Source organism: Mytilus galloprovincialis, chromosome 1 (genome assembly GCF_965363235.1).
Source record: "Mytilus galloprovincialis chromosome 1, xbMytGall1.hap1.1, whole genome shotgun sequence".
Lineage (NCBI taxonomy): Eukaryota > Metazoa > Mollusca > Bivalvia > Mytilida > Mytilidae > Mytilus > Mytilus galloprovincialis.
Window position 1 is genome coordinate 101,891,910 of NC_134838.1, and position 25,196 is coordinate 101,917,105.

The 25,196-nt window shown below is 30.5% G+C and overlaps 1 protein-coding gene across 1 annotated transcript; it reads left to right on the forward strand.

Moving 5' to 3' along the window:
• Positions 1–19,005: 19,005 nt before the first annotated feature.
• On the forward strand, positions 19,006–24,114 carry LOC143047669 (doublesex- and mab-3-related transcription factor A2-like). Its single transcript, XM_076220858.1, has 2 exons — positions 19,006–19,468; positions 23,161–24,114. The coding sequence occupies exons 1-2, from the start codon at positions 19,099–19,101 to the stop codon at positions 23,838–23,840; spliced, it is 1,050 nt and encodes a 349-aa protein (XP_076076973.1). The 5' UTR covers positions 19,006–19,098; the 3' UTR covers positions 23,841–24,114.
• Positions 24,115–25,196: the final 1,082 nt, after the last annotated feature.

A 25,196-nucleotide genomic window follows, 5' to 3' on the forward strand; every position in this document is an offset into this window, starting at 1 on the left:
TAATATTTTGAAATAAGAAAGGTGTTATTCGCTAACAAATCTCCCCTTGTATCTAAAGCAAGAAAATCGTCCCTTAATTATTACTTTTATCAATGTATTCATAACTTCCGTTCTGTCATTATATAGGTTTTTGTCAGTCAGTGTATGGGCGTGGTCAATAAACGCCTTGTAAATGAAAAGTTTTGTTGGAAATTATTACATTATTTTTAATATAAACTCTGACATGCATCAAATTACTAAAATTATTTGAACAGTTCCAATACCAAATATAAAAACGGGGAAACAATTTAATAACAAAATGTAAATAATTGTTAAAATTTGACCATATTTAAATGTTGAAATCTGAGCTTTAGTCTTTTTTTTTTATTCTTAAATATTTGCAGTTTCTTAAAAGTCATAATTATTTCTATTGACAAACTGACACTATTTTGATTCTTCTGGTGATGTTTGTCATACATCGGTACTATATGATTTGTTATTATAAATGAAGGCAGTATTTTTGGTTTCTACTCGTATAATTATATAAACTGCATTTCTATTGTGCATTATTTTTACATTTTCTTTATGCGTCAGTCCTCTTTAGTTTTTATTCCGTGTATCTTTTTGACATTTTCCCATGGGTTTTGCTATTTTTGTAATAATAATTTTAATATATACTTACATTATATATAACAAAGAAATCCGAATGTCATTCTTTCGAGATATGTCTTCGCTCATATTTTCCCATCACTCTTCAGTCACAGAAGAGGCTGTTAGTAATTTGCTTGTCATGCAATCATTTTGATAAAGGAAACAAGAAAAATGAAATGCCTCTATATATAATAATAATCTTTTATTCGTAATCAATACAGTATATAATAGATCCATTAAGATAACAAATTAAAAATCAGATGAAAGAAAACAAAATGTTATTTCAGATGAAAGAAAACAAAAGTTTATGTTAGATGAAAAGACAACCGTTGGATAATGCAACTACTGTCAAAAAGGCAGCATTTTGCTGTGCAATTGCCTAATTTCATCGAAAATCTGTTAAATATTATACGAAAAAGTGTTTATAGCTTTGATTATTTTGAGTTTGATGGGATATATTAATGTTAAACTATTAACATTTTAGTTGATTGATCAGTCCAAAAACTGTTACTAAAGTAGATTTTATGTATGTTGCAATTCCACTGTTGCTGGCAGTATTATAGGAACATTGCGTGCGCACAGTCAATGCTTTTACATCCCCCCCCCCCAACAACAAAAAAAAATGGGATTAAAAAAAGTATTTTGAAGTATAAATAGTCCTATGGTGTTAAAAATGTAAATCGCTGGTGTCTGATCCCAAATTCATCACAATTGTACACAATTGTACAATTGGTTATGAAGCCTACTGTATCGAATAAACACTTACAACAATTTCGCCAAATGTTTGGTTCATCTACATGAAATAAAACACTTACGACAATTTCGCCAAATGTTTGGTTGATCTACATGAAATAAAACATAAAGGTCCACAAGTACATGACATAGCTGTTATACTGTTCTACTAATCTATATTGAAATTTTCAAGTAATAAATTTTACAAAAAAAAAATATCTACACTTGAAGCAATTGCATGCAGTATTATTAGTGCAAGTTTTACAAAAATAGTTGCAACACCTGTGAAGTCAAGGTATAAGCTATACTCCATGTGCAACCCCTTGCACTGGTAAATTATTGAGACTATGTATATAATTTGTAGAAACTATAAGTGTTTCAAGTATTCTACCCTCCACGCCTCTTCTCATACGAATAACTCTTAATACAAGTCTAATGTTTGCATGTATTTCTGTACAAAGTTATTCGATTGAAATGGATACAATGAATAATGATCTTGTAGCGTTTTGGACTGATTTCAACACGTTTATCTCTTATGTCGTAAGTGAAATCAGTGTCAATCTAATTGCACAAGTATCAATCAAGATTTTTATTAATAATTGAGATGACAATAATCTTTTTGAAGAGCATATTGTATATGTTATCAATGAAAATGTCTCTTTCAAATTACAATATAGATGATTATGAACGAAGTATCTTGAGTTACAAGTAAGTGTGCTTAATGTTTGAATAGTCTTAGCTTTCTTATCAATCTAGTGCAAAAATATCTGAGAAGATACTTTTGTAAATGTTTAATTAATTTGATTATTTTCTTTATAACAATACATAATAGCGTGAGAATGCATGCTGTAAGGTTTGAAGTCAAACAATCCATCGTTTAACTCACAACAAACAATCGCCAAATGCATTGAGTTGATTAGTTGATTATCTATAGGCCAGGTGTTTTGTTCGTTCTCAACATAAGTATGTTTTCGCTCAAGTTTGCAGTTAATAAATATAAATTATGTTGTTTTCAATTGCCTTCATGCATTTGACTATTATAGTTGTCCCAGATAAAGCAGCCTTTGGCTGAAAGCCACATGTTTTTATTGAATGGCATAATTATTTTATTGAATAAAAATTTCCAAAAGACTTTCATATTCACTCTGTATGAATTGCACTCTGTATTAGATAATAACGTTTTTTTCTAGATTTAATTAAAAGAAATAAAATTGTTATTTCAATAAGAGAGAAGATAATCAATTAGTAGTTACATGAATATAACGTCCGTTACTTTTCTTTTTCAATAAATATTGGAATAATGTTACACGAGAAAATCTAATTTCTACATAATTTGTTTGTGTTACTATTCATAATAGTGTCACATTTTCCCGAAAGCAATTGTGCACTAAACAAAATAAATTAGTGGGATGATGTTTCTCTCTGGTTTTATCGACCAGGCGCACAGAGTCGCCAGGCAAAGTTCAGCCAATCAAATGATGCTGAACACAGAAGCTGTAATTAATGTTGCAATCAGCGTATGGTACGTTATGTTTCCTGCTATCAATCTAGTATTAATTAGCTGCCTGGTTTTAAAGGGACATTTCGGAGAGAATTTTGAATAGATGTGACCGTTGGTCGACTCGGGTCGAGTAATGAAGCATGGTAATATCGGTCTGGTAACGATTTGAAGAGTATTCTCGGATAACCCTCTGTCATTTACAGCATCGGTTAGTTTCTCATTCGGAAATTGTATTTGCTTTATTGAAATATGTAATCGCTCATGCAAAAGAATCCTTTCTTTGCAAATGAATATACAAATAAGATAAGTTTCCGGACGCTTGATAATTATGTTTGCTTGCGTTATTTTTAGAAAACGGAAATGATATATTATTCTGTTTATTTGTTGATTGAAGTTTTACTTACAATTTAATGACTTCATTTGCCAACTGAAGCTGAGTTGACGTCTTCTTTCATATCGGAAAACCAGAAAACATTAAGTAAGTTGCCGAGCAACATATTTTTTTTTGTAGGAATAAATTTCAATTGGTGAAGTTTGCGTCACCGTTTAATCTTTAAGTAACGAATTTCATTTTTAAAAAAATCAGTGTAAAAGGTAAAAAGTAAAATCACAAAAATACTGAACTCAGAGGAAAATCAATTCGGAAAGTCCATAATCACATGGCAAAATCAAATAACAAAACGCATCAAAAACGAATGGACAAGAACTGTCATATTCCTGACTTGGTACAGGCATTTTCAAATGTAGAAAATGGTGGATTGAACCTGGTTTTATAGCTAGCTAAACCTCTCACTTGTATGACAGTCGTATCACATTCAATTATATTGTCACCGATGCTTGAACAAAACAAACAGACACAATAGTCAAAAATGTCAAAAATAGGGGTACAGCAGTCAACATTGTGTTATCATATTAATCACTATAAAAACAACAAATGTAACGAAGAAGCACACATCAAATTAACATCCTCATTTTGATTAGATTATACGATTTTATTTGTCTATGTAAAATGCACCCATCAATGAAGGAGGGTTTTGGGTACTAGTGTAAAATTGCTCGTTTGAAATTCGCACAGGTAGACATGAAATAATTTTGTCGTTCAAAGTATGACGGGATGCATAAATACAGTCACGCAAAATAGATATAACAAAAATTGACTAAACAGTATAAAGTAATAATAAATAAAATAATAGTGTGGTTCAAAGTATGACGAGATACACGAGTACAGAGTCAAGTCAAATGTATATCACAAAAAAGTGGGTCAACAGTAAAAGTACTATTAATAAATAAAATAATTTTGTCATTCAAAGTATGACAAGATACATAGGTACAGAGTCACATCATAAAATAATTTTGTCGTTCAAAGTATGATGGTATACATAAGCACAGAGTTAAGTCAAAAAGGATATCTAAAAAAACAGACTTAACAGTAAAAGTAATATTAATAAAGACAAATAAAAGAATAATATAACACGTTATTAAGATGATAAACAACGTCAGTACGCAAAATCTATTATTATACTTCAAGACCATCGTGTATTATTTGTGAAGTTGATACGGAATATTTATCAACAAGTTCTGGGTACCTTCCGATGAACTTTTTAGAAAAAGGACGAGACGTTCTTTGACATACCCCTGGTTCATCAACTTTCTGCTCAGACATTGGTGACGTTTTACAAAGTCTGAGTAGGAGCTGCAAGCTCTTGAATACCGAATAAGTTGGGAAATGTATATTCCATATGCAGGTGAAGTTGGTATATTGCTACTAAGGTGGGGGAAATTGATAATTTCAAAATCAAAATCGTCTCGTTTGTCATAGATTCTGGTACTAAGATGACTGTGTATGTCAAATTCGAGGTATAAGTCTAAAAATGAGGCGGAGGAAGCCGTGTCTGTTGTCTCTTTAATTTCTAGTTCTGGTGGATATATTAATGGAACCCAATCAGAAAAGTTGGGCAAATCATATGTTTTTAAAATAAGAGAACACATTTTGAATTTGTATACAAATGTTTATCGACGGTTCTTAAATGCATTTAAGTAATCAATCCTGTGGTGCAATAACATTGTCAAACCTTCATGGATTTTAGTTTTTGTAGACGGAACAGTTATAGTAATAAGATTTCCCATACACTTGTCTCATTGGGTGTCATTCGAAAGAAATCTTTGCATATTTTCATTGCCAGGATCTGCTTACCCTTCTGGAGCACCTGAGATCACCCCTAGTTTTTGGTGGAGTTCGTGTTGCTTATTCTTTAGTTTTCTATGTTGTGTCATGTGTACTTTTGTTTGTCTGTTTGTCTTTTTTATTTTTAGCAATGGCGTAGTAAAGTTTATTTTCGATTTATGAGTTTGACTGTCCCTCTGGTATCTTTCGTCCCTCTTCAATAATACACGGTCATGTGTGTACTTGTACGTTTGACAATATCAGAAATAGTGATATTTGAACGAATAGCCAAAATTTATATCCATGGAATATCATGGATAAAACTCGAATTTTCTAAAAAAAAAAAATCGATGCTCTTTTAATTTTTAATCGTTGTCTTGATTTGTATATAGAAACCGACACGTCTGAACGCGAACCGCAAAGAGGACCCATAATTGAGTGGTGACGCATAATCAGTAATTTCAACTTACTGTAGCAACTTTACCTGACCATATAGGAAAATAGGTATTTAGTCGGATCTTAACACGTACTTGTGATTTGGTTAAAACCGGTTTTGTTCAAAATATACGAAGAAATGTCGAAATGTTCAGGACTTAATTAAATCCGTATTTCGGTAGGATGGTGCAAGCATACGATTTTTATTGCGTCTTACACTTTGAGAAGCGAATAATCTTCAACTACTTTATTCAAATATTGTGTAAAAACGTTAATTTTGAGCTATGAAAGTCAAGTGGCTCGAGTATTTTTCTGAGGAAGTTTTAAAAAATTGCAAAGAAATATTTTTACATTGGGTTTAGCTTTCATTAGTCTTAACTATCTATAGATTAACAACTTTTGGTTATATTTATAATTTAGAATCATCATTGAAGGTGGGGGACGATTTCGCAGATAATTAATTATATTGATGTGCCATTTGTATGCAAGAGTGACATTTCGTTGTATTATGTGCCAATTCGAAAAAGTTATGCGAGTATTCTCTCCCCTTAACAGGTTCATTATTTTATAATTAAGTTTAGGTTTCTGATATAATTTTGATTAATTACAAAATGTATCAATTCAATATATTTCAGTTTTTGTTATTGGTTTATCAAAAACATTGATGTACGAATATAATTTCATAAATTTGAAACGTTTAAAATGATTACATACCAATATAAAGAACCGTTCATCATTTTTGAAAAAGACTATGAACGAAAATCGATATATATATCTGCCCTTGGTGACAGATTGATTGGGAAATGAACCAGCGTAATATAATGGTAATCACAGAGAGGGACCAGCAAGCAATCTTTAATTGTAGCTTATTCAACGTTAAAACAATTTTCCACTATAAACGAATGTTACTTTATACAAATATAAGGACTTTGTTAGCTAAATCTACAAATTTTATTAGATATTATGATTTTTTATTGCAATAGACTAATATGCTACTTACTGTCGCCCAACATACAATAAGAATAACAGGAGACTTTATTAGTAAAACTAAATATATTTGTATATTAGCTATATTAACAATTGTTGGCAATTACAAGAAAAAGGTGTGTAACAAATCTCACTTTTTTATCATTTCGTAACAATTGCAATGTTAACCAGTCCTAGTCAATTGGTAGGACTATCATCTAATATAGGTAAAATATAAGCATAATGATATACAGTCTTCGAGTACTAAACAGTCACTAGTTTATACTGTTTCTAAGTGTTTGAGTAGTATAATAACATGATGATTTCTAAAAATGAACAGTTAAATTATAAACACAATTAATCGAACGAACAAATATTGGCGTTGTCATTTTATTGCGACATTGATTGATTTAATTTCATAGATTTTGTGCCATTTTGCAATAAATAAATACATTCTGACAAGATGTTAGAAGAGCTTTGTTCTCTGGCCTCTAAAAGTTAACGTCTTGTTTACATTTCCTAATTTTGTTATAAGATGTAGAGTGGTTTTCTATATATTAAGTTACAAAAATTACACCCTTCAAATTTGTCTGTGTCGGTACGCACGACTAACAGATTGTTAAAAATAAGTAAAAAACCGAAGGCAAGACCGTGCAACAGAAGGCTGACAAATATTGTAAACATTTTATCTAAAGGACATCGGCTTTGTAAATAATTAGACGTTTATGAAAAAAGAAGCTAACCAATTTTAAAATACACAATAAACTTTATCAAATGTAATTATAAGGATAGCAAACCAAATTTTAAATGTTATTCGGTCACCAAAGAGAAACATACAACAGAAGAGGGATTCTAAAGTCAAAAAGTTATACGGTTCCGCTACGTTAAAACATGGAAGTATTATATTGGCAATATAATACTTCCATGGTTAAAACAAGGAGGTTATATGAGAAGGAGAGAGGACGAAAGACGATAATTACACATAAAATGTTACCGACTTTTCTGTAAGAGGGTGTTAATTAGTTGAGATAGACTCTGTCACAGAGGGAGATTTTGTCCTAATTACATACCCGAGTAAGAACGGAAACACCCGAGGTGTCATTATATGACCGGACTATTTGGACTGTGCAATGAAATTAGTTTTTAAACAACATTTTATAAATTCAATTGTTTTAATGTATATTCGAGTTTTGCATTTATTTTATTATTCTGAACTTTGTTGTAAATGTAGGCAAAAGTGTTTTACACGGATTATGTGTCATAAAATGTTGGACAAAGGTCTTAAATGCACGTTTAAAAACTAATTTCATTGCACAATCCAAATAGTCCGGTCATATATAAACTGACCGGATATACAATTATTGACATGTTTAAAAGATTTTTTGTGATATTTTTTATTAAGTAATTAAAAATTAAAATGTTATGTTAAGAGTAAACTTATTACCAATAGAAATGAAACGAATATCTGTCTTATTGCCGTCAATGTTAATATCAACAGAAAGCACTTTTACGTTGTTCCCGATAAATTTCTCTATGTTTCAATTGCAAATATTCCTTCCGGTCGTTACCGGTCACCGTAACTAAAGTACTTTGCATATTCGTATATTTTCTATGATTATTACCTGCCAATTCTCATCAACAGAAATTAAAAGGTGAAGCGAAAATCTTTGTTTTAAGCAATGTAGTGTTGAATAAAAATCGCACCCTAACTTTCATATAACCTCCTTGGTTAAAATGATGGAGTCTCTAAATATTCATCATTATTACATCTTGACGCACTTTTGAATTTTGTTTTGTTATCGTCCATTGTCAAGTGTCTTTTGCATATACAGGACGAAAACATATAACTCACAAATCAATCGATGCAATTGCATAAGTAAAAATTCTCAAAAAGTGATTGAAATGGAAGATCAGACTGCCATTGAAAAAAGAAGTTCGTATGGAGAAGGATTTTATGGTTTTACACTCGTCATTTTAAGTGCCCTTTCTAGCTTGCTGCAGCTGTTAAGTGTGAGCCAATGCTCGGTGTTGAAGACCGTACTTTGGCCTATAATTGTTTACTTTTATAAGTCGTGACTTGGATAGAGAGTTGCCTCATTGGCACTCATAGCACATCTTCTATCTATGAACTTTTTTGTCTTTGTAATATTTTATTTAAAAAAAATGAAAGATCGACTGTTTTGCACGTAAGCCTATGGATTGGTCAATTACAATACTGCAACATTTTTTTAGGCCGAATCCAATTACACTCGCACGAATAGAGCATTCTATCATAAGATCTCAAATAATGTTTATATACATTAAATAACAACATAACGAATGCATCAATGTAAATATAACGGAATTTGACGAGACTGTCATCAAAGTGAGAGGGTTAGCGCTATAAAACCAGATTTGATCCACCATTTTCTACATTTGAAAAAGCCTGTACCAAGTCAGGAATATAACAGTTCTTGTCCATTCGTTTTTGATGCGTTTTGTTATTTGATTTTCCTCTAAGTTCAGTATTTTTGTGATCTTATTTTTTGAAAAACAGTGTCACGATCTGTATTCACGCGGCTGAAAAAGCGACTCATTAGGTTTTCGAAACGATAACTTAACATAGAGGAAAATGTTGTATACTCTTTGTCCTCAACGCTCTTCAACTTCGTACTTTATTTGGCCTTTTTAACTCTTAGGGATTTGAGCGTCACTAATGAGCATTTTTTTGACGAAACGCGCGTCTGGCGTAAATACAAAATGTAATCCTGGTATCTATGATGAGTTTATTTACTATACATTTTATAGATTCTGTACATTGCCCCAAATCGATTAAGCAATTGGAAACGAAGTTCTTGCTTAATACTGCCAGAACAACGGGATACATCCGACGGATACGTTTCATTGTTACTCTACACTTTTGTATATGGTTTTATGGTATTTTATGTATTTCTATAAAGAAACAGTATGATAAGTTGTTACGAATTTGATAACATACGTGAAACGTTAGAATATAAAAAATATGAAATATTAAAACAGTCGTGCAAGTCTGAAACATTAGATAGAAACTGTCTTTTATCTTTAATAACTAATTATTTTTGTAATTTTCTTCCCATGTTAGAAAATGCTGTTTCTTTATAATATAACTCTTCATGAACAAAAGTGTCTCAATTTTCGTAAAAGATGATAGTAACACGCAAGTCTGTTATTAAGATTCCAACAGTGTACAAATGTATTTAACGAAAACAATAATCACAATGTATGAACATCTTGCTTTTGAAATACAAGTAAGATATTCTCTATTAATTGATAGTATATTATTATTCTGAGTTATATTGATGAAAGGCGCACAAATTAAACTACGACGTATTTTTCCGGAACAACAATCATAACTTAATATCCATGTTGTTCTCTGTTCGCATGTTACTGATTAGAAACATCGACTTTGCCTATCTAGATAGATTGAATTATTGTGTTAAACACCACTGTCAGCACTGTTGGCTGTTTCGTGGTGGACACATTTTATTGGTGGAGGACGCCTGAGAGTTTTGAGGTAACCACCGACCTTCTGTAGAAAACAGGCAATCCAAGTCAACTTGTACCTGCTACGTGCGGGATTCGAACTCACAACCAAAACGTTGACAACAAGTGAGGCAGTTATTACTCCTTTTTCTTTCATACAGATATACTACATAAAATATTTAGAAGTAATATCAATATGTACGTCAAGTTTTACCAATAGGATTAATCTTACAATGACTGAATTCGAATTCGGTTTTTTTAATTTTGAAAAGGTTATGATGAAACACATAATATTGTTAAAAAAGAAGTGCTAGTAGTTTTGTCGGTCGGTCTAATTCAAATTAAACTGTCTATGTAGGTTTTCTAAACAGCATTTGACCATTTTACAATTTCTACAGTCGCTCTCCGAATATGTCTCCCGATCAATAATCTAATGCTTTTTAATGAACCTGAAGAAAAAGAAGAGCGCCAAAAGAGGGGCGAAAAGTACAAGAGGGACATTCAAACTCATAAATCGATAATTAACTGACAACGCTATGTATAGAAAAGAAAAAGACAAACAAACAAACAATAGTATATATATACAAAAAAAAAACTATAGTAAAAAAAACCAAGACCAAGCAACATGACACTGGGGGTTGTTAGTTTTCCGATGCAAACAAAGTAAGTCTTTTGTTTGAAGAATATTTTTTTCTTTTGTATTTGTATTTTATGACTTAATTGCCTTCGAAGTACATAAGAAAGCAATTCAATTCAATTCAATATTTTATTTAAGTCTCATCTCTCAATAATATATAATACAACATTACATTAAATGTAAAAATATATAAATATAAAAGGAGAGCCATTCTGTACAGAATTACAAGAGACTATAACATTAAAAATTATATAAAGAATGCATCTATTATAAAACATATTGACTTTAACATTATTTACAGTATAAAACATTTCTACGTCTATTTAAAATAAGATTACAGGCTTTGGCACAGCTACGAATCATATTATTATCTGTAAATAAAAACACTAATTTCTGTTTATCACCATAAGACATAAAATCACTATTAAAATGTGTTGCTTCATCAAATAATTTTTTTCTAAAATCATCATACAAAGGACACGATAAAATAACATGGGCTTCATCTTCTAAAATATTCATACAATTATCACAGACTCGATCTTTTAAAATTAATTTTTCAAATCTCCCCGTTTCTATTCTTAGTGGTGCTACACCACATCGAAATTTGGCAAAAGAACTCCTTTGCGAAAATGGCATTGGAATTTTACAATAAGTTTCCGTTTCAAAACTGTTCTTAAATAGATTATATGTACGAAGTTTGTTACCACCTTTACCAGATAAAGCTTTCTCTGATTGTAAATTGCCTTGCCACTGTTCGACATATTTACTAAACATTTTAGACATAACAGTTTTGACAACTGAGGTACTATCAACATAATCTGTAATGATACACAAATGTTCTGCATTATACTCAGAAAACGTTTTCCTTACATAAAAATTCCAATTTTTTATACACTTATGTTTTTTACTCATAATGTCTGCCCATATGAAAATTTTTCTGTTTAAACGATAAGAACTCATATTGTTCAAACGGCACCATAGTCGGATTAAGCATTGCCATTGTTTTTGAAAGATAGGTATCCACCCCATATCCCCTGCAACTGCAGCATTTGGAGTATATTTACCCACTCCAAGAAAAAATCTGCAAGCTCTATTATGGATGGCATTTATAAAAGAAAAATTTTTGCAACCCCAAATACCAGCACCATATTCAACAATTGGAAGCACCAAACTCTCATATAATTTTGAAAGGACATTATGAGTAACACCACCTAAGATTTTGCATCATTGAATATACATAGAACAATCATTTACCTCTGTAGATTATCTATATTTTTCTAAATATTTAAATGAAACATACCATAACTTCATCCGCGTATGGAGTAAAGCACTCGGAAAAATGCCTTGGGTTTTTTTAGACCTTGGTACATGTATTAGAATTTCTTATTAAATATCAGGCATACGAACATTAATGATAAACGGGATTTTTTGAAGTTTTCTCTCTTTATGTTATGATATTATTTAACCTTCCTTGTTCTTTGGCTTATCAGATTTATTGATATTTGTAATTATACCATTGTTGTTCAATCACTGCGTCTGGTATTTTGGGGAATAACATCAATTCCCTTATTCATAGTTTTGGGCAATACTAAAATTTGAAAACAACACTATATAAATATGCTTCTTAGAGTGTTTTTTTTTCTGAATTAACCATCGGGAACGCTCAAATCCCAATATTTGAAAGCAAAGAATGTGTACGAGCCAAAACAATTGAAGAGCAATATGACTACAATGACCTACAATACAAGTCAGATATCATGTATATATAGGGTCAACTTTGACTGAAAAAGTTGAAACCTTGATTTCCTTTAAAATAGTTCATAAATTTATAAACGGACAATTTAAGAAATGTTTGTTATTAATTGAACAGCGGTAAAATAAAAGAAGCAATTTCGAGTAGATTAATTAATAATGAGTTATATATAAGTGTGAGTGTGTGTGTATGTATGTATGTTTTAATTCGTATCGTCTATACGTTTACTCTGCTTAAGATGTATACAATACTTGTCTGTTCTTTGTTCAGATGATTTATTCCGAACCCTAAATGATATTTCGTTTAATATAAAGTCCAATATGTAATGATTGATAGTCTTGCATTGCTGTTTTTTTTTTTCTCTATTAAGTGATACTTTAACAGTTTAATTAAAAGTAAAAACTCTATGATTTTATACAAAATGTTCCTCCTCTAATTTTCTCATATGTGATCTGTATTCAAAATTTTCACTTTATTTATTATATAAAATGTATTTAACTTTATGTGTCGATTACACAATGTATCCATGTTTCTTTACATTGAACTATACGTTTGTACTATGAAGCATGGATGATTAAAATGCCAATATGAACTGGTGTGACTTTTCGATTAAATGTTGTTTCTAATGGTAATTATGCAAAGTTAACTTTTTCTTAAATGGCTTGAAAATGTTTAAATATCTAATTATTAAATCAATGTGTAAAAGTAGTTATTCTTCGCTCTAACTGAAAGCAATTGTACAAAAATAATAAATTAAAGACACAATATCGCATGTAAAAACCAGGCGAATGATTAAGGTATAGAAAACGAATATTTAACATTAGTATTTTTTGTTATTTTTTATTAATTGACGTCACATAATGATAAAAGAAATGTAAAAAAACACTGTTTACTACATTTGCAAGTGATAGAATTGTCACACCTGTTACGACTTCCTCCCTTTGGTTTAATAAGTATTGAAATGTGGCATGGTTAAAATGTTTTATCCCACCGCATTTTTGCGTCAAGTCAAGAGCATCTTTACTTTGTTAGTCTTGTTTTATTTTTAATTTTAGTTCATTTGTATGTTTTGGAATTTAGTATGACGTCCATTTTCTCTAAAATGGGTGCGTGATTTTCTCGCTGTGTTGAAGACCTATAAGACCTTCGCTTCTACTCTTTGGTCGGGTTGTTGTCTCTGTCCGGATAAAAGCCTGTCCATCACGGTTGATATGCACATTTGACGTTTTTCAGTACGAGAGAAGATGACATTTATCATAAAATAAATTGACAAACCTTTTTATAAACTTTGAAATTGCTAAATTGAATCTGATCATAAATTATTTATAGCTTAAAATATACCTAAATGTTCCAATTGACCTGCACACATTTATTCTTTTCATGGTTTGTGTTATATATTTTTGTTTTACTTTTGTAGAATCGACATATAATCTAGTAAGTCAGCATTGTTTAAGAGAGGTGTATTACATTTGCGAGTAAAAATCATTACGTTTGCTTGCAGCTTTTGATTTCATTTGCGCTCAATCATTTTACAGGTTTTAAAAATAGGTAAAAAGATAACAAATGTTATATTTAAAGTATGGATTTTACATATAATAACGTCCTGCATGTATGAAGCCCACTGCTTTCAGGGAACACAGACCACAATATACATGTATTTGCTGAATAAAACTGCTCATTGTAGTGAGCATGGAACGATTTCGGTCCATTTGTAGAACGCCATGATTCTGATGAAGGCCATGATGCCCACAGACTTGGGGGGGGGGGATAGGGAATCTTGTGAAATACCATTGCAATTATATACATACTCTTGAAATATATCCTGTCATTTAAAAGTGCACTAATGATTTTACCCCAGAATTGTTTCTGACAAACGAACTCCATTATTGTGGCTTAATGCAACTTTACAAATGACTAAAAATATCTACTTATGTTAAATTTGAAAAAAAATACTATCTACTCTGAAATAATTGTAATTAAGTTACATTTTGCATAAAAAAAAAAAGAAAGAAATTGACTTAATTGAGAACATGTGACGGTATTATATTGTATCAAACCTCGTGTTTGCTATTATTCATACATATATGTACCCAACCCTTGAAAGGTATAGATAAAAGGCCACTAATAGGGGATGCAAGCTTTTTGCACTATTAAAACCTTTGATAAATCAATTTATGATAAATGCCTGTAACTTAAAGCGGAAAAATAGATTTCATAAATTTATTAGTGAGTTAAAACTGAAACAAATTATTAATATCTAGAAATACGAAACCGTTTTTGTGCCCAATTTTAGACGTTACACCATTCCATCAAATAGTATTTGCGAATTAATCCCATTGATTTGCGTGCATACCGGACAGATGTTATTTAAAGTGACATGTTTACCCCACATCTCTTTGTATTCTTATCATTTTAAGGTTGTGAGTATGAATTACAAATTGTGCTAATTGTTACATAACTGTTTAGTCTTAGATTATTTTAATGTATTTCTTCGTGTAGAAAGTTATAACTGAACTATTATTTTGGTGAACATGATCGCGCAACTGTACACTTTTTGTGTAAACAATGATTCCATGGGATATGATAAATCATGTTGTAGAAATAAATCAGAAATATGTCAGGGATAATAAGAACTTTTGACAATTTAAAATTTAATGTCACATAAAGAGATAAAATTTCAAGGTAATAATTCGCCATTTAGCAAAATAAAATAGAACACTTCCCTTTCCAATGATATAATTTCTCCATGCTAGTCTATACTTGAAACATTAATCTCAAAATTTCACCATCCCCGCAGCTTGTAGTTGAATTGTTTCCAAATTGTATCAAGTGAAAGGTATCATGTTTTATGTGAATATAGTTACACTATATTGTGTACGTCTTAAATATAATAAAGGAGCATGATTCGTAATAAATTTGACATGTTTTAATAAATTCACTATAACAATACTGTATTCGGTTTCAATCACAAGCTTTTAATAAAAACACACATTAAACTGAAACTAAATGTCTGCATCAATGTATATAAAAAAATGAATTATTAAATAAAACCATTGGTCGTATTTTATACAAATAATAAATAAAATTGAGAATGGAAATTGGGAATGTGCCAAAGAGACAACAACCCGACCATAGAAAAAAACAAGTAGAATTTGTTGGTGTATAAAAATGTGTTATTATCTATTTATGTATTTGCTTTACGCAGTTTTTGTACAAATGAATTCAAACAAAAAGGGCTTACAATCCTCTTTTTAAAGTTTCCATTCGTAGCTTACCATATTTTTAATATAAAACAAAATTTAAAACAAAAACCTTCAATTGACTGAATGTGTTTCTTTTCATTCAGGTTTTAATTCATTTAAGTGTATAAACCATTTACTATTTGCACTGTTGTAGATATATTACTTGTAAAAAGTAAATTTTGTCTTTGCTTGAATAGTCCATATGTTACTGCATATCATCTGCCCATTTTGTGGGACATTTAACTGATTTATCTGAGTTGACTGGATGGTATGTTCTTTTACCCTAGGGCCACTCTACTTCAACACGAAAAGAAACAGTAATAACAGGCCATAAAATACTTTACTCGTGCGCCCTGTAAAAACAAATTGAAATTATACTTGTTATCAATTTTTAAAACGCATTATGATTTTAACATCATTTACTAAATCACAAACTTGTAAACATTTTATGCTTAAAGCGCATCTTTGACGTTGATCATGATGGATTCAAAATGACAACCAAAGAATAAAACGCACTTCCTTCCAAGTTTGATTCCACATGACGTGATTTTTTGATTGGTCGATTTCATGGTTAATATTCTGGTAATAATTTAACTCTTTGTTTTGTTTCTTTAACCAATTTTTCTCACATATTTCTCATTTTCCAGTGATTTTCTAAACGGAAATAAAATATGCAATTTTTGTTAATATTCATTGTTAGGTATTCAATTTAGTTGTTATCATCACTTTTTGAATAGTTTGTCCTGATTTAAGCATTGAATTTTTAAAGTAATCATCAAATTATTGCAATTATAATCATCCTAGTTTCTAACCAACAGTTACAGAGAGCAGACAAGGGATTCTTATATATACAGACATAATACTATAGTTTGACATAATATTTTTAAAAAATGCATAGCAAAGTAATCCTTTTTTTCTTTCCTGTGTATGTCATTGCTTAGAGGTTCAAAAGAAGCAACATTTAAATAATAAGGTGCAATAATCATTGCTGAATATTTCAGAGAAGATATTTCTATACTATATGATACGTATATCTATTGAACAATAAATTATGATTTCGCCATATATAAAGGCAACAGTAGTATACCGCTGTTCAAAACTCATAAATCCATGGACAAAAAACAAAATCGGGGTAACAAACTAAAACCGAGGGAAACGCATTAAATATAAGAGGAGAACAACGACACAACACAGAAACGCAACACACACAGAAACGGACCAAGCAACAGACAAAACACCACGAGAATAACAAATATGACATCAAAACCAATTACAAGAATTTGGGATAGATAAGTACCGTGCCACGTCTTATCTAAAAAATAAGAGAAAACACAAACGACTCAACGTTAAAATGCAACACACACAGAAACGAACAATATTATAACAATGGCCATCTTCCATTCAGAGGCATTAATTTTGGAAATGCAGATTATATACTTATGTACAGTAACTTTTTACATGACAGCTGAAAACTGCCTATGGTATGTTTAACCCCGCCACATTATTTATGTAAGTGCCTGTCCCAAGTCAGTAATACATTGGTTGTCGCTTGTTTGGTTTTTTTTTCTGTTACATATTTGTTTTTCGTTAATTTTTTATACAAATAAGGCCGTTAGTTTTCTCGTTTGAATTGTTTAACATTGTCATGTCAGGGCCTTTTATAGCTGACTATGCTGTATGGGCTTTGTTCATTGTTGAGGGTCGTACGGTGACTTATAGTTGTTAATGTCTGTGTCATTTTGGTCTCAGTATGTGGATAGTTGTCTCATTGGCAATCATACCACATCTTCATTTTTATATGGTGTTTGATATTTGCACTCTATGCTTCGATTAGAACATAATTCGTTTTTTTAAACATACTTGACTATGCCTTGGTATGTTATGTACATGTGAATGTAAATACATGACTTTTCAGCGATGTGTGTCACAATAAACACATGGTCTCAGATCGAGTGGTCAAAATAGCAGTTGAGCAAACTATGAATATGAATAAAATGTCGTTGTTTTATCCTCCGTGCGGAACTGATGAGTCAAACCTTTTCCCCACTGATTTTTACACATTGTTCTAATATTGTGCTATTGTTTTCATTGGATTTTGGGCCGTTTTACAGATAACCAAATACGATATGGGATGGATAATTTATTGTTGAGGTCCATTAGCTATAGATTATGTTTACACCCTCGCCCTTTGGTCTGTGGTTGTGAGATGTTTCATTATCATTCACACCATATTTTAATTTTATATAGATGAACGGTTTACTTCCAACTTGTTCTTAATTTTTCGTTATTTAAAATTTTTGAGACAGACAAAAAATAAAAACACTGTCCCGTTCCTCTGCAGTTTATTCACAAACATTCGATTTCTTATTATGTCTTCCTGATGTTAGAACACTGAATAGATTACTCAAATTTAATAATAGCCAAGCTTATAACTTAATAGTATGCGATGCAAAGTATTGTATATTTTCAAGAGTCTCATGCATTAACGTATAGAGTCATTTAAAAGTTTTTATTTTATACTTTTAAAACTGTTTCCTTTAAAATTATACATCCTATTATATTGAATAAATATGAATTGCCAACAAAAGTTAAAAACAAACTTGGAATATTATATTTCAGCAATAGGTTATAGTAATTATATCATTGTCCACATAGCCACACCGGGTTTTATAACAATTTAATGAGATATTTTTTTTTAATATTAACCACTCTAGTAAGATTATTTTATACAATTTGTAAAATTCAGACTTTTTTATTTTTAAATTCTCTATTAATTCATCTTTTAAATACTTACAATGTGTTTGTATTGTATATGCAAAACTTACTTTTGCCTTACTTTGCACCTTATCTGACAAGTTTAAATTTTAAAAAATTATGCAGTTGGCGTTCGCTCATATGAAAGCTCTTTTTTTTACATATGATATATTTCAATATCTCTTTAAAATTACTTGAATTATTTATCTAACAAATTTTCAATTATGGATAACAAATAATATCAAAAATCTTTCTAAAATTGAGTGTAGGAGAATTAAAGCTTCTTTACTACAGAAATGCTTAAATTTCATTACTGTTATAAAAGCGTGAAAATTTTGCTAATAAATTTTAAACAAAATTGAACCAAAATTGTTTGTGTCGATTAAAAGGACTGAATAGATCGCAATAAGGCGATTAAGAAGTCAGATCGTCGTTTTTTGATTTGTCATTTTAACCAAACATTTAAGGACATAATTGTTTAAAAATCAAACATAGTTTTCGTTCGCTACTTTTCAATCAATGGGTTTGGTCTTAAAATATCTTAACCAATGAAATAGTTAAAGTTATTGAAAGAAAACGAACTAGCATATCATATTAACAAGAAAAAGACGATATTTCTATATAGGGCGGTCCTTACTGGGCGGGTAATATTAGCAATAGGAAAAAATCAAATACCACAAGATTAAAGCATCAATTATCACTATATTTCTGGTCATTGTCCTTGCAACATACTACGGTAACATTTTTCAAAATCTACGCCGTCTTTTTTTAAAGTAAAAAAGGATGAGTTCTGACGAAGAAAAGGGTGATTCTGGAAATTCATTGTTTATGAGAGCATCAGATCGCTACCCTAGAACTCCAAAATGTGCAAGATGTCGTAATCATGGTGTTGTTTCCGCCTTGAAAGGACATAAACGATATTGCAGATGGCGGGACTGCGTTTGTGCAAAATGTACTTTAATAGCAGAACGACAGAGAGTAATGGCTGCTCAGGTGGCTTTAAGAAGACAGCAAGCTCAAGAAGAAAATGAAGCTAGGGAACTAGGGATGTTGTACGGACCCACTGGACTGCTACAATTAAACCCAGAGACAGTTACTATGTTTCCTGATGCAAAGAAGTTCCAGTCACCTATCAGTACAGAAGAAACACCCGGTAGGTATTTTATTACGTTTTAAGCATACACATAAAAGTATGTATGCACTGTAGTTTGAACACCCAGAGATCAATAAAAAAATAATAAAAAATATAAGATAAACATAAATGGTTAGCCTAACAGTATTTGTTTTAAAAAATATATATAAGTAAATGTCACATAGAAAGTGCAATTTATATTAGATATCCGCTATCAAAAGTGCCTGTTCATTCCATTTAAAATATAATGTCATAATTAAACAGAGCAAAACAATAAGGAAAAGTATACCTTTTATAGTATAGTATAATTTTATAGTATAATTTTATATAGTCATCTTTTTGTTCGGAAGAAACTGCTGGAAGTTTCTTTATTGTTTTGATTTTGTCAGGTTTTATTCACCTCCCCCTTTTTTAGTTTACCATCGAGTTTGACCTCCCCCTTTTTTTAGTTTACCATCGAGTTTAACCTCCCCCTTTTTTTTGGTTACCATCGATTTTGATATTTTTGTTCATACTTATTTACTTGCTTGTTTTTATGTTAAATAATTGGTAGTAATCACAGAAAATAAACAGTCCTTTGCACTTTTAGTTTCAATTTACTTTGATTTCAACAAAAGTCTGAAACACTATTATAAAGACAAATTTTCATATTTTGAAATAACTATCTTTTGTTGAAAAGTTGTCTGTAGGAAGAAGAAACAATCCCCATAACATTGTTCAAAATTATATAATTCATATAAGAAAAAAATAAAGACGGTTAGGTGTCTGGTGCCGAAATTTAATTTGAAGAAAAATCTATTGTGTGTTTTATTTTATAGACATACTAAAACAGACATTTTATGTGAAATTTATGTTCCTTTCAAATAAAATTTAAAAAAAGTTAAATATCGTGTTTACAAGATGTTGCAGTAAAATATGCCAATCAAAGCCTAAATCTGCTTCATATTGCATGATTTTATCCATGCAGTTATTATTATTATCTTGTTCATCGCATGTTTGCTTTCCAGATAAGATTGAGGTTGTGAATTTTTATAGGATATAATGATATTCCTATTTGTTTGAAGTATGAATACATTTTACATAAATATAACTCTTAATTATCCTGGAACTATTGTTTATAAGAGTTTTAAATAAAAGAAATAACTTTCTTCGTTAAAGTGTTCAAAATATAACTATACCAATACGTGAACTTGACTATAAAGAAACAAAATAAAAGATGCATTTATCATATTACTGTACCTGAAGAATTTAATTTATTCATTGAGATACTAAAATCATTATTATATAAAGAAATTATCCGAAGTCGCTAATAACGCATATCTGCTAATTAGTAGATCCTTTAATAGTTAGTTTAAAAATACACGTCTTATTTTGTATACTAGTATCTTTTTTTTCAAATATACAAATGCACTGAATATTATACTAGTAGATAAAAGTGTATAAGATTTTTCCATAAGTATGAATTGTTGCAAATAAATTATAGAAGTATAGAATGTAAACGAACTTACACACATAGATTTAAAGTTCCTAGTTTTGTCTATTTCTATACAAAATAGCAAAAGATCAACAAACTATAAGTCAATGTGTGTATGTATTTTAGATTATTTGCTTGTTGGTCTTTTGTGTTCCAGTAGTCTTGCCCATAGGACTTTGGCCGTTTTTTTTGTAGTTCTGTATCCTAGTCGACAGTACTGTCATTGGTCTCCTTTAAATAAGGGTTGACAGTTTTCAACTTATATCTTTGGTTGTCATAAAAATATCACTTCATAGTCTCTAATCGGATTGTACATTAACTATAATATAGTTAGGATAAATGGATTTTTTTTTTCATTTGCCGTCACTTTTGGGGTTAATACAGATGAAATAGTTACACTATTGTTGAAAAAATTCACACTCACGATTTAAATTATTGGCGTTTAAACAGATAAAAAAATGTCTGCATGTACTTCTCAAAGATGAGTATTAAAATCGCTGCAGTGTTCTGAACAAACAAAACTCAAACGAACATAGTGTAATATATATGTCTGCTAAAAATCATTTACAATTGTTTATTACTTTTTCATGACCAAATTGATATTTTTCAATGTTAATCCTAATAACTTGAAGTAATTGTATATTTTAAGCTTAAATTACAGAACGTATCACTTTATCAAAAAGACTGCACCATTTCTGTGCATTAATTAACGCTTTAAGAAAAAAAGTTTTAATTTGCTAACAGGTTACCGTAGGTCGCAAAAGTGATTTAAACTCTTTTTGTTTATCACCTTTGTTAGTGCAAAGATTTCCGCTTTGGCTATTCAGCAAACAAAACACCGTATCTTATCGGTAAAAACCAATTCAAAAAGAAACAATTTATTTGTGAAATCATAATCAGATTGCTACAAAATTTCACAATATAGTAATAGAAGTCGCTGTCATGTCGAAGGCCATGTTGTAACTCTATAGTCCTCACTACAATGCTATTGTAAAGAAACACCCTTTGGTTTCAAATTATATTATTGTATACCCTGTATATATTTCTATATTTCTATTGCACTCATTAAAAGTATCAAGTGTCATTTAAGGGTGAAAATGAAGTTTTTAACCGAATGACTAGGTTTAAATAGTTTATATTTTTTATACAGAGACGAACTGACTCTCTAACTGATCCACTTCGCCTGTTTTTAAAGTGAGAGTAAAAATTATATCTTTCTCAGTGCACATTCTTTGTCAGTTCAGAAAATACATTTAATTAGAGATAACGCGATTTGTAACACTTTCTTTCACATTTTAACTTTATTTAAAGGAATTATTTGAACACCAGCCGTGAAGTAGTTGGCTTAAACATATCTTGATTTATCTGATCAACACCATTGTACGATTGTTTGAATGGGTTCATTTTTGTTCTTGTGCATTTTCTTTTCTGTTTGAACATATTTTAATTCTCTAAACAATATGTTCAAGAAAAATTGAATATTGTCATTTTTTACAATGAACAAATGTTCCCCATTTAAAATACAAACAGGACAAGCTTTGAAGATTTTATTTATTTTATCCAGCTCGTGTCGATGAAAGTTAATTAAAGCAAATAAAATTATAAATTCAAAAAAGCCGATGATCATATTACAAAATGAATATATAGAATATGCATTTCACAAAAAACAATCTTTTGAAGTTTTTATTTTAAATTTTATTATTGTATAGACACTAGATTCAAACAATTTGCTGAATAATATTTTTAATGATTACAATTTTCGTCGAAAATATCCCTGATCATGAACATATTGGGAAAAAAGTTAATTATAACTGTTGTGATATGAGTTTTCCTTAATTTTAAGATTTCTTTAATGCCTTAAATAGTATGATTTATGCCACACACATCGCTTTAGAAAGTGTTAAGTCATTGAAAATAATGATTCTAGACTCCATCTAATGTAAATATGATTAATGTCCATTGACAATGTATCAGATCGAGTAATTGTTGCCTTGTTATACCTAAATGAGGTAATTATGACGGAAATGGGTGGTTTTATTGGTTTAGTGTTACATTTTATTCGATTTTAAATGAAGAGGAGTGATACATGAAATTTGTTAATTGATTTAGAATTATATTATAACCATATCATAATCAGTTAAAAATTAATGAATTTAAGTTGATAGGTTGGTTATTTAAATTAGTAATGATAATATTCGAAATGAAAGTATATTATATATTAAGAAATTGTATATTTCAGCTAAACGACAACGACTTGATAAAGACACAGAGCATTCTCCAGCAGGAAATTCTCCTTCGTCTTCTCCGGATATTAACGAATCATCACGATCATCACCCGGAAACTATCGACATTCTCCGGCACCTTCACCGAAATCATACGAAACACCAAGCCCAACAGTTGAGTCTGCATTTCGCAAATCAAATGAAGAAATTAACAATCTAAACTCACTAAATATGTTATGTCGTATATTTCCACACATGAAACGTAGTGTTTTGCAGCTAATCTTACAAGGATGTGGCGGAAATATGGTACAATCAATTGAACAAGTATTGAGTAACCATTGTTCGGAACAAACTGACAGTGCGATACATGCACCAAATCCATTAATGTCACCGTTATCATCATCATTAGCCGGTACAAACTTTAAATCTGCATTTTCACCCATTTCAACGCTGGCTAACGCTGCATCTCTAAATGCCATGAGATATGCGTGGGGAGGAATAGGCGGTAGAGGTCTTGCATTAGCTATGCCATATCCACCAATGTTACCAGGCTTAAGTGTCGGTGCTAATTATTCAAGCTTTGAAGGACTTTCAAGCAATAGTACAAAGCCATTCCATTATAGCATGTATCCTTGCTGTCCAACAAAACCATTTCCTCAATCATCAACAGACAAATCAAACTGTCTTACCGATTAAACAGTATATTTAACATGGTGCTGTGAATGCTTTCACTCCACAGAATAATGGTGCAATAACTGAATGCTCAAATATGTACAGAAACGGTTTTGAATGGTGGGATGTTGTTAAAAAAAATGGTTAAGCTATATACATGTATATATATTGTTTGTCACGTCACGTTACTATGTGTATACATCACAAAATGTGTTTTCCAGTTATTTGTTGCATATAGCTTTGTCACAGATATTGTAGTTATGTAGATATTTGTTGCCAATTAAATTATTTTTCTGAATTTTATCCTTTTTTGGTTATTGTACAAAATATGACAATTTATATGTATTTGAAATACTATTCAGTTACTATATTAAAGTTTGTTCATGACCAGTAAAAATAAACAATCGAACGCAAACACTGAAATACACACGCATCTTTATTTTATTGGAGAGAAGCAAATACAGACCATTGACTGTCGAAATTAGCTAAAATGATGTGTTATTTATAAAACTGCACTGTGCAGAAATTTCACCTGAAATCTTAATGAATATAAGATGCTTCGGCAGGATAGAGTTGACCATTTCAAAAGTATAATTTGAGACCCTAATTATCACTTAACACTCCTTATATTTGTTACCTGTACCAAATAAATTAGCTGCCAGCATATGTTTACCCCAACATATGTTTTCTGAACCTAATCAAAATTTCAAATATATCTGTTTAAATGAAACCATAAAGTGCTGTGGTATTTTTTGAAGAAACGCGCATCTGGCGCAAATACAAATTTTCAATTCTGGTACCTATGATGAGTTTATTTGAAATAACCTTGACTCATCAACTGTCTGCTTGGAAACTGATAACAACACTGTGACAACATAGTGACAATATAGACAGCATTGTGAACAGGAAAAACAATCAAATTGTATTTGACATAAACCAGCTTGGTTCAAAATGACAAGGTAGTATAAACAGAATCCATCAAACGTATAAAATATGAAAACGATAAGCCTAGCAAATCTACATGAATGCGCTTTAGGATTGCCTTATTCCTGTTCAACTAGTTCAGTTGATTACCGTCAAATCGAGCAATTGTCAAGGTGTAGAATGGAAGCATTGAACTTTAGAATACATCATGGTTATTTCTTAAATCTATTGGTAATAGGTAATGATTGAACATCTCAATCTATCCCATAACCCGTTTTTTCTAGACCAACATCATATTCAATCTCAATAAAATTAGATGTCGATTGTATCCGTCGAAAGCAAAGACACCCAAATGCAAATCAAAAATTAAAACATAATCTGATGAACTAACAGATAGAAAAATAAAGGCAACAGTAGTATACGCTGTTCAGAAGTCATAAATTGATTGAGAGAAAA